The sequence below is a fragment of the Lepisosteus oculatus genome, chromosome 3 (genome assembly GCF_040954835.1).
Source record: "Lepisosteus oculatus isolate fLepOcu1 chromosome 3, fLepOcu1.hap2, whole genome shotgun sequence".
Classification (NCBI taxonomy): Eukaryota; Metazoa; Chordata; class Actinopteri; order Semionotiformes; family Lepisosteidae; genus Lepisosteus; species Lepisosteus oculatus.
The window spans coordinates 52,634,479-52,646,661 of NC_090698.1; the positions used below are offsets into that span (position 1 = coordinate 52,634,479).

Below are 12,183 nucleotides of genomic sequence, written 5' to 3' on the forward strand. Positions count from 1 at the left end.
ACCTTTAACAAAAAGCCACCACAGTACATGTTAAAAGAGAGCGAAACCTACACTTAGTTGTAAACCCAGCCATTACATACGCAAAGAGGCATGTGGCTTTCTGTAAAAGGACTTTTTTTCCAAGTGCTTTGCCAAGCAACTATGAGTAACACTAACACTGAAAAGCAATGAATATTTGTTCAAAGAGGCAATTGCTACATCACTGCAAAATCATTTTTTCAGACATGAATTATTTTTTACAAGTTATGGGCTCCCAAGTGTCTTGACTATTAAAAGCACTTGCTCAAGAGCGTTTGCTGAGCCCTGTAGTCCAGACATCACCAGTCTGTGCCTGGGCTACGTCATTAACCGACTGGGAAGAGGATTCCCAAGCAAGAACCAAAAACTGCCTAGATGCTGCCAGGGCTGGGTGGGCTTGAGTTGGCTTGGAAGTCTGCAGTGCTGCCAGTAAGAAATTGCTCCTGTACTGCTCCAGAATTTGATGCAAACTTTCCTGTAAATGCATCGCTATTTAAAATAGAGACTGGCTTCATAACAGGTGTGGAGGAATAAAGTGTGCACGGTCCTTGTTTCAAATCGCCAGCTGATGCAAGGTTAGCAGCAGTCGTTGAGATTAATGACTGGAAATTCCAAATTGAGAGAATAAAGAAAACATGGCTAAAACACTGAAAACTATTTTTTGATCTTCAAGCTTTAACTCATTCATCATGCATGACAACTAAAGTCTCCTACATTCTGACATTCAAGGTGACTAAGGTTGACAGACAAACAGCTCAAAAACTGAAAATAAATAATGCTATGTACAAAGTCTAACAATCATTATAATAATGCAATAATGAATTTACAACAGATTGGGGAAAAAAAGTGAAGAAAATCTACAACCATCAATTAAATTTAGATAGGCCAGGCTTAGGGAGCAAAATTGAAGTTTAGTCCTGATAGAGGGATGATACTCTTGACACTCATCAACAGTGATGAACAGCGCCATTACATCTTCAATCACCAAGTAGAAAGGACTATATATCATGCTGTTTGTTAGGCAATAAGCAGAGAAAATGTGTAAAAGACAGACAGAGTCTGCAATTCAGATTGCCATAACAGTTATTGTTGTTCTGGTTCTGAATATCACGGAAAAGAAAGCTTTATCGGAAAAAAAAAGATCTCATTTAGCAATTATCACATTTAATAGGTATGTGTTTGCTTTAAGAGATACCCGTTTCAACATTTTGAAGGAGAGATTTAACCAACATTGAGTGGTTGGTGTAACCAATCTTTAACTTCAAGAGATGTAAGAAGTAAAAATGAATAACAAAAATGTTTCATAAAACAATACACCTGTTATTTATTCCTGCAAACATCTGAAGAAGCCTCCACAGCCCACTTTTATTTTATTTTTTAGCATAGTATAAATATATATATATTTTAGAAAATGTTTGTAATGAGTGTAAAGCACTATCCATTTGAGTACTCATAATCAGTAGGGGACAAAAGTATGCAATTTCGTGACAGGTAAAATAAAAGCATCCCAGCTGAGCAATGAAAGAGTTCAACTTTACAATTGGAACAACCAGGGCTTATAAACTCCAGGGAAAACATACTGAAAAATATTTTTAAATTAAATGTAATCACAGGTGTTTGGGCATTTAAATCTTCCAGATGGAAAAGTTAGTTAATGACACGTTTTAAAAAACAAACACGTGTGCAAAGTTTTAAATAAAGATAAACATAAATCTTTCATCTCTCTAACTGTCCATTTCCTAACCTGCAAGGGGAAAACTATTACAAGAATTCATTTTCTGGCTTAAGGCCTGAAATTACCATAGAAAAGGCTGAAAAATTAAAAGCCAAAAATAGTACTTCAGTCTGGCATGAAATAATTTGTCCAGCAGACCATTAAAATCACTTTACAGATTAACATTAAATGATACAGTTTAGGGTGAAAAAAACAACCGAAATACAATCCTATTTTTTTCTAGTTACACTGTTGTCTTCATATACAAAAATGCTTTCTTAAGGTACCATTCATTTAGCCAATTTGATCACCATTTCAAATTAAATAGCACGCATTACATAGCAGTCCTCTCAGGATCCTGGTTAGCCTCAAGAGTTTCAAAGTGACAAAGCTTGTTGTCACTACCCACACAGCCCAGGATGTTTTTGACAATTCCTGTCATAATGTGCTTTGCACTTTGTACTGTGTCGGCACACGCTACAATCACATCTAGGCTCACGATAGAATACAGTCAACAAAAATTCTCAATTCCATTATTTGCACAAAACACAATCACACTAAAACCGAGGATAATAAGTGAGTAAACCTGTAACATATACATAGATTTACACCCAAAACTCTCTATAACATTTCTTTAAATTGATCAATCATCTTTGTAGTGGGTAGGTTTTAATGTTTTGTAGTACAAGAGCATTCACAAGCAACTTGACTTAGAGTTTCTATAATTTTCTAAAGAGTTTGTAAAACCACTATCTTTTTTGTGTGTGGGGGGGAGAATGCTGTACTAGCAATGTACACATATTTTGTGTTCAACTGGATATTATTCACAAAGTCACATAATCTACTGTGAGAAACTCCCTCAGGAATCTTGAAGACTGCTTTCCTTTGCAAATGATATCTGCCAACTAAGTGAGTGAACTACAGGTTTTCTCAGGATCTCAATGGTGCCTTACATTTTTCACAACCCCACATTAAGGCCTCTTAAAATAAATTCAACCCTTTCCCCTGCACACTTATTACCCTTGTGCACATCACTCATCATGTTGTCCTGAATACTGTCTTATCATACGTCATGAATACATACCTGGATTCATCAAACACTGTATGATGAAAGAACTGAAAGAACTGTCTTTGGATTAAAATAATATGTTATCCAGAGGAAAGGCTTATCCTTTCTAAACTGCAGATTCCAGCTTGCAGACAAGGCAGCACTGAAACTGACAAGTGTCACTGTCCATTCTATGAGCAGTTTCTCCACATCAAAGACCCCCTCACTCAAGATCAACGTGTGATTCACAACGAAGTGTGAATCAAAGTTTTTTTTAATCTATACATTTGTCAATTAATAAAAGTACACTGTCAGACATGTTAATCAGTTTTTTACGTTCGTTCTGTGTAAATCAGCAGTCTGCAGTAAAACTGCAAGTCATAAATAATAAAATGGGATGTCCACATCTCACTTTCATTGTTGTGCAGAGGACCCATCTCATAAGCAACAATCTGTCTTTTGTTATGCATGTTTTTGATCTTAAATGCTGGTCAGCAATTTTCAAAAATAAAAAGGATAAATTACAGAGTTTGCAAATTAAGTAGTTATAATCTTGATATAGCACTCAATGAAATGCCTTTTGATATAGTATGCATGTCCATTTTTAATGTTCTTTAATTATATCACTTCATAGATTTGCACCAAATAACCAGATTTCTGATTGTATAAGTAACCTTTACTGTTCTAAGTTAATTTTACAGTTTCTTTACTGATCTTTACTGATGACCTTATCTATAATTATGATGATTACAAAGATTAGTGCTTAAAAGAACACAAGGAGGATGGAACTACAGGTTAGGAGGCCCAAACAACACATGGTCAAGAAAAACTCAAGGGCCCATGTGCAAAGTCCAAAACTGTGAAGTGTATAAGGGGTTTGAAAAAATAAAAGCAGGGAACTAAAGTAAATTCCAGCATTCTTTTCTGTTTTGCATTGAATTTTCAGTACTCTTCTCTCCTCCCCACTAATAGCTGATGTGTGGTGGGCGTTCTGGCGCACTACGGCTGCCGTCGCATCATCCAGGTGGATGCTGCACATTGGTGGTGGTGGAGGGGAGTCCCCCATTACCGCTATATAAGTGTAAGCAATTATTATTATTCTCTCCAGTGGTGGCTTAGTGCTCAGAGCCAGCACCAGGGGAGAGGCTGAGTTAGATACCAAAGACTCTCTTGGCTCCCTGTAAAAAATAGACTCTTGCAACTTCCTGGGTGCCTGCAGGCTTACAGGGATGTGCTACTCCTCCAACTGCAGAAACTCTTCTGCAAATTACTGCATAACTTGTAAATGGGTATAAAGGTCAGAGTGTTTGTGCTGCCTCATTATCCCTGTGTGTGTACTGGAGCTGGTATCATGTGCTGAGATGTAAAATCCTATTCAAAACCAGTAGGTAAATAATACAAATAAATAAAAATACTTAAAAAATATCCCCATGTTAAATTACACTTGGGCCGAAGCAAGAAAGTTTACAAACGAATAAAGGCTGTGCAGAGGCTCCAGACTAATAGAAAACTCCAAGCTACTACAGGAATGAAGTATAAAAAGCACTCAAATAACTTATGGATGGATAGGATATTGATATAATAACCTGTTTGCTATGGCTAGGTACCTTGTCAAAGACATATGTAAAAGCAAATTTTATTTTCTGTTTTAAATGCACACCCTTAAAATTCTTTAAATTCAGTGAAAGGAAAGCGTATACCAATGTTACTGTATAGAGCCCCCTTTTAGGTCTTGGCTACAACACTCAATGGAATACTTTAAGGAATGGACAGGGCAGATTCAGACAGTTCAGAAAACATTTGATATTTCTTCTTATGCGACAAATACAATTGTGCCAACATTTAAAAGCAACTCTATTTTTGAAAGTATGTAAACTTTCACATAACCACTTCAGACTTCCTAATTAGAGGCTACATATTTCTGAGAAAATCAAACCTGTGTACTTCTTCCTTTACTGGAAGTCACCATTGAAAATAACGCGATGTATGCCAGCCTCACTTTAACCACCTTACATGCTGTTTTTGGTTTCGATCGTTTCAGAGGGCAAACGACTCCACTAGCAACTGCTACTCTGTTCAAAACAAAGATGTACATTGTCTTCACAGGCTACAAACTTTTCCACCACAATCTAAGGTTTCATAATTCCGGAAAGCCATCAGGAACTAACTATTGGTCTATTCTCATCAAAAATGTTAAGCTTAACTGTTTTAAATACATTGCCAGTGCTTGGCATCTTCAGACATTTCGTTGCCATCTATCTGTGATGTGATATCTATAAGTCTGCTAGAGTGGGAAGTTAAAAGAAAGTACTGTTCATGGAAAAATGTTTGGCCCAGAACTTCCCTGGTATTGTGTATAATAATTCACTTTAACCTTGCACCCAAGTTTTGTGCTCTGTCACTAATTTAATAATACACAACTGTCTTTTGTAAGAGTTCCTAGTACAGCTATCATTAATGTTCAAAATGAATATACTAAACAGATAATATAAAACTGCTCGGTAAAGTCCAACAATCAACTAAAATACTGAAATTAAATGCCTTGAATGCCACATGTGATGTTTTCTTGTTCAGAACTTGGAAACAAATTACCCATGTCCTGTATTTACTTTTACCAAAAACACTCCTTTTCTTAAAATCACCAATTTAAAAATAAACAATAATATATCAAATAGCAAACAACTGAAAACAAACAACTGAATCTACAGTGTGTTCCTTAAAAGTAATAGATTTATAAATGTGTTTTCAAAGACAGAATTCTCAATTTTTTAAAAAATTAACTGCTGTTTTCAGTTTAAGTGAACTACTATACATAGCGTATATATAATTATACAACGAGATGCTTTGCACTTAAGTTAACATTATTCATATTCATGGATAAGCAGTTCATTGATTATATAACATTGTAGAGAGTTAAGATAGAATTGTTCTGGCCTAACAAGATGCCATAACACTGGTCAGAAACAATAGAATTGTCAATGCTGCAAGTCCTGGCTGATTTCTACTTTGAGTTTATGCAATGTGGCATACCTACAAGTGGCAAAGGGATTCTCACTTCTCTCCATGAGCTGTGGTGTACTGGCGCAGCTGGAGCATAATGGCTGTCCCCTGACTCTTGGGTTAAAGCTGAATTTCAGTGGTGGACGAAATGGGTCCTGTCCTCTATAAGAGCTTCAGAACACTGTCAGCATCAAAATGCCTAAAATCAATTTAATTACATACTTACATTTTTGCAGACCTTTTCAAAGATGAGATTCCTTTGCAGGGCAGCTTTTGTAACTTCATCAGGTTTTAAAGCCTGGAAAAAAAACAGCCAGAAATGGATCCACTTTCAATATTTTTTTTAAAACACAAGGATGCTGTGAACCAGACAGGCACTGGGGCCAGGATCACAGATGCTCTATGGCATGTTTAAGTTTAGGTCCTTGATTTATTGAGGCTTGTTGTTCATAATAAACTCATGTAGATGAGGCTTTTTTCCTCTTGCTTACAGTAGCTGGTTATGATTTTTCATGCTCTATTTTCTCAGAAATAAATAAAAAGTTCAGAGCAAAACTTATCTTCCACAAACCCCAAAGGATTTGTATGAAATGGCTTTTAAGGACTATGAAAATCATCACCATATAAGCAACATAAGAACAAATAAAATCATGAACATCAACACAAAAATGAATAGTCTGCCAACACATTTCTGAGAAGCACTTAATGTTTGTGTTTGAATTTTCTCACCACTATATTGGGGAATAAATACTCCAATTCTGTGATTACTTAGAGATTGACTGTGTTAGAGAACTCTTTTTTCTTGATTTTACCATTTTTTTGGTGAAATTTATTGGTAAATTCTGAAAATGGGGATTTCACATTTCAAATATTTTTAGACACAATCATATTGATTTCTGAAATAGCCAACTTAATGTTCTCTGTGTTCTCTCAGCAGTACACCACAATAATATATTTCTGGTTCAGTCATTGCACATTAAACTGCAAAGATTTAATGTGTACATATAGTAACAAAACCATGCTGCATTAGGCTGTGAGCTTACTGATGAGTAAAAATCATAAATAAATATTGTTGACAATTTCTTTAGGATTTCATTGTTTTGCTTGTCTGTTTGATTAGGTTTTGTCCGAAAGCAGCAATAGGACTGTGAATGAGAACCATTTCTCAGTGCAGTACATGAAGTCACATAATCAGTACCCAAGGGAGCACCTGTGCAGGTTCAATTAAAAACAGCCTTGATACTGATAGGATTATCCTTTTTTGTGTTTATAGACTAATTTAAAATTAATATATCCAGCTGGCTTAAACTTTGTGACTGCATAAAAGACAGGTGCAAAAAGAAACTGACAAGAGAGTCAATGTCATAACCTATAAGAGTAGGGATTAAAACCTCAGGTATGTCATGGTTTGACAGACAGTTCTCTAAAATTTTGAGGTATTTATTTTATTACAAAACTGACTCCAACTAAATAAAAACAACACACTAAAAACAAGTACTAGTCTAAATGAAACTTTGCTGAGCCAGAGACAAATTGCCAAAAAGGAAAATTCAACAAAACATACAGCAATTATTTCCTCACAGGGTAGTCTAAACACAGATGTAAGAGGTTTGGGATTATTATTAAATTTATTTCTGTCACCCAGGCCTGTGAAATTGATTTCACCATCTAGTGTCAAGAAGCCAAGCAATTTGAGAAACAAGATGGTATAGTGCAATGATCAAAAATAAACATTTTCAGAAAACCATTAACACCAGTAATAAAATCTTAACATAGAATTTATTGCAGTAAAAACAGCAGAATAAAAACAAACATTTTTCCTATGGAAAACAGTGGCAGATTAATTACAGCCAAAATGTGGCTTTTTTTAAAACTGAATACCTCTACTTAAATTTCCATGGGTTTACCCTATTGGCCAGCATTTGGTACAGATTTAAAAACCATTTCTGGTTTCTTGGTAGAGATGAGAGCAGACATTAAAACTAACAAACAGAAAAGGTTTACTTGAACTTTCAACAAGATTACTTAGAAAGGACTGGTCTTTAAATTACTTTAGAAATGAGTCCTAGCACTACTGACCACAGATGACTTTTTAGAAGACTTTCCATTTAAACAAGTGAGCATGGAATTTAAACTCTCTTCTAAGTGCTGGCAAGCACGTTTTCTTTTAGAAGTACATTGTTTCAGCATCTCCATTCAAAGGAATGTGGATACTGGTTATGAAAACAAAGACAAAGGCTGCTGATCAAAAAAGCCTCTTACAGACTCATCAAATAGATTATTAACTTTCTGTTAACATATTTTAGAGGGATTTTAGATTTTTTAATGATTACCTACAGTGATTTAATTTACATTCAAGAAGCATGACTAATGGTTCTGGTAAATGACACTTATGTCTTTAGATTTATTACACATTTTGTTAATATGGCAGAACTAGGAGTTACTTGAAATACCGTAAATAGGACTTCTGTCACAGTCAAAACTACATTAAATCTAGTGTCATGAAAACGTATTTGCCCCTTTTCTGATGCTCTGAATTATTGCATAATTTTCAAGGTGTTATCAGATCTTTAACCAAAATCTAATACTAGATAAAACTGATTCTTGATAAAATTGATAAAAAATCTAAAAGTCTGAGACTTATTTATTAAAGAAAGTAATTCAACATCCAATTCCTCGTATGTAAAACACAGTGGTCTCAATAATTATTGGCACCCTTGATAAAGATTAACAAAAAAGCTATATAAAATAACCGCATAAATAAACAGCACAAATGAGCTATATTTTATGTATTCAGAAATAGTAAAACTACTTGCTTTTATTTTATTACAATTATTTCAAAACAAATGTTTTAAAATGAGTAATACTAATACTCAAAACAAAGGTGTCAAATTTATTGGATCCCGTATTTCTAGTACTTGTTGCAACCTCCACAGCCTGGATAACATTACAATGCCTTTTCCTATAATGTTTAATAAAGCTGGAAAACACATTGGGAAGGGCGATGGACCACTCCTCTGTGTGGACATTTTCCAGATCCTTAGTCTATGTTCACGGACTGCCCCCTTTAATTCAGAACATAGGTTTTTAACCAGATTTAAGTGCAGAGACTGAAATGGCCATTCTAAAATGTAGATTTGGTTTTTAGTCAACCATTTCCCTGTTGATTTTGAGGTATGTTTGGGGTCACTGACATGCTGGAAGGTTCACCTGCAAATAAGGCACAGCTTTCTGGTAGAGGCAACCAGGTTTTTGGCAAGAATATCGTGGTACTTAGTCGAGTTCATGATGCCACTGATCTTAACAAGGGCCCCTGGGTCAGTGGCAGCAAATCAGCCTCAGAACTTCAATGATCCACTGCCACATTTCACGATGGGTATGAGGCTCTTTTCTTTGTGCACATACCTCTCTGACACTAAATGTACTTAAGGTATGAGTGACCAAATAGTTCAATTTTGGGTTCCAATCCCAATGGTATTGGGAAAACTCCAGCTGCTTCAATTTCTTTCTTGTTGTCAGTAAGGGATTTCTTTTGGCAACCCTTCCAATAGCTTGTTGGTATGGATGAACCTCCTAAATGTTGATTTTGAGTCTTGGTGACCCCAAAAGCTACAAATTTCATCTGTGACCCTTGGATTCTTTTTTGCCTTCTTCCCCATTTTCTTCACTGGGTGTGGGGACACAATGCACTCGTGTCCTTTTCCTGGTAGGTTAACCACTGTCCTAGGGTTTTTGAACTTCTGGATTATTGCCCTAATTATGCTAAGTGGTATATTTAATTTTATATGAACTGCACTCTATTCATTATATGATTTGTTATTTTTGATTTCTCAGTTCTTTGCCTTTCCCCATGGTGATGAATGACGTAAGGTTTTCAATTGAGTGTTACCTCTTCTTTATACTCTTGTGAACCAGGAAGTTTAAAATAACATTCCTTAGGACTGAGTTGTATTTAAATAAGCAGCATTTAAATTGCAGATTGTTACATTAAAACAAAATCCAGGGGATCCAATAATTCTGACATTTATATTTGTGAAAAAAACATTGAACTACTAATTTCCCTGTTGGACTCAATAACTGGTTACTCCACTGTTAGCTACAATAACTGTGTTACATCCCAGTGTGCGTTCCATGTGTGTTGTTGTTGCAACGTTCCACACTTCCTGACCTTGACTGTTCTCCCTCCCCCATTGGTCCATTATTACACCATTGTTTCCGTATGACGTCATCATTAATCAGCTTCTCGGCCAATCAGAGTGCAGCTTATTCACTATATAACTTGGTGGTTTTCAGAAGGAAGGGGCCTTTCGTTTGACTTCAGTCCTGCTCGGCTTTGGTTTCATTTCGCTTTTGGTTTTTGCTTCTGCTTTGCTTTGTTCGTGTGTGTTTTTGTATAGCTTTGTTGGTTTGTGTTGGTTTATTTTGCCATTACCTTGCCCTAACGCGTTGTATGTTCAACCTGTGTGTTCTTTTGTACCCTGTTACTTGTATCTAGTCTCGCTTGTATTCGTAGTTCACTTGTGTATTTGTATGAACTTTTGTGTATAGGATAGTTTAGGTTGTTGGGTACATTCTACACACTTAGTTGATTTTTGTATTAGTTACACTAGTTAGTACGGGTGAGTGCCATTTGTCTTGTATGGTTTTTGGTAGTCAGTGAAGGTTAGCTAGGGCATTTTAACATGCCGAAGACCGTGTGTTTTGGATTTTGTTTTGTAGTTAGGTCAGTTTTCCCTCACTTTCTTAGCCAGCTCCATTTTGTTTGTTATTTTCTTTCCTTTGGCACCGCTCTAGTTCCCTACCCCTGTGTTATTGTGTCTTACTACGTACCAGTCACTTAATCACCTTAAAATAATCACTTTTGCACCAACACTTATCACGCTTCCTAAGTCCCTCATCAGAACCCACCTGCATCCAAAAACTATCCTAAATGTTACACCCCTATACCTCTGGACACTTGGTGTCATAACAAACTGCAACCAAACAACGGAGTACATCCACCCTCTCCCAGTAGGATTGGTAGCTATTCTGATTTTAGGAGGTGTTGTTAATTGGGGGAATAATTTTTGCTCTCAGAATTAGAATCACCTTTATTCACCAAGTATATTTCACATACAAGGAATTTATTCTGGTATATTTAGTGCTGCAAACACATTCTATATATAATCTTATACAAACAAGACTGACTGAGATCACTAAGAGTGCAAATACAACTAGGAATTCTGGTAATGTGTGGTTATATTCGGACTCGAGGTTACTTAATCATCTTTTCATTGCAAATTGTCAGTTACACAAAAAGTGCTTGATAGATGTATAGATGTAGCAGTCTGCAATAGGACTGGTCATTGAATAGGTCTACAGATGTGTATTTCTGCACTGCTGTTTTGGTCTCAGTTACTTAACTGAACTGGTAACTGACATTTAATCTAAATTAAGTGTGATCTTTAGCCAATGAGGATAAATATATGAATGACAGACTGGGGATGATGATCACTATTTTAAATAACTCGGTATAGTACAACAGACACCTGTTTAACTGAAAACTGATGAAAAAAAGTTACAACTGCTTGCCAGAGAACAGAAACTGTAATATATTGGGACAAAAAATCATGATTAAGTAACAATTAAAAAATATCTGTAAGTTGCAGCATAATGTACAAGATAAACTAGAATGGGGAAAGTTGGAGAGTGATTTGCACAGCAAAAAGCAAAGAAAGTTTAAGGCTAAGATTAACGACAGATTTTTTAAAAAAATCCTCAGAGGTCTATACTGAGGACTAGTATGAATCGGATGTCTAAAACCAATATTCAGCGTGGAAAACTCTACTTTTCTTTAAACCTGAAATAATAAAACTGCTGTGTTAATAACAGTTTTGCATACAAGCCACGTACCTAAGTACAACTCAGCCTTTGAATCTAGCCCATACAACCTAAAATGCCTTGAGCTACTTGTCCTTTAGAATACTGAATTCCCTACCACCACCTAACAGATCAGTCTCAAGCCAATTAGGACATACATGGTGATACAACATTTAATTATGTTTTATGCTTAAGCATTTAACTCATTTGAAATAATTTTAAGCTATAGTTTACACATTAAAATACTTTAATGTTAGTTGAAATATAAGCAGTTGCAAATGCTACTTCTAACTTTCAATAGTTTCCAAAATTGCATAATTCAGATGGAGTCTTCACAAGTTGAGCTTTCTTTTCAATAACACTAATGCCCAAGGCCATTATGCTTATATAATACAGAAATAAAAATAGAAAATAAGAAACGCTCAGGCTTGTACCAACAGTTTCTTCGATCTATATCCAAGTTGTTAAAAGGCCCAGATTTATTTATCAATACTGTATTTTCATAAAATAATTTATCATTGCAATACAGTGAATAGCAATTGAA

At 35.5% G+C, this 12,183-nt stretch overlaps 1 protein-coding gene across 3 annotated transcripts in view; it reads right to left on the reverse strand.

Annotated features, from left to right (window-relative positions):
- The window catches only part of srfbp1 (serum response factor binding protein 1), a 56,531-nt gene that overhangs the window by 7,769 nt on the left and 36,579 nt on the right, over window positions 1-12,183 (reverse strand). For all 3 annotated transcript variants that reach the window (XM_015367765.2, XM_015367757.2, XM_015367747.2), the window contains exon 4: window positions 6,007-6,078. In XM_015367765.2, coding sequence (XP_015223251.2) covers window positions 6,007-6,078 — 72 coding nt within the window. The remainder of the gene's footprint in view (window positions 1-6,006; window positions 6,079-12,183) is intronic.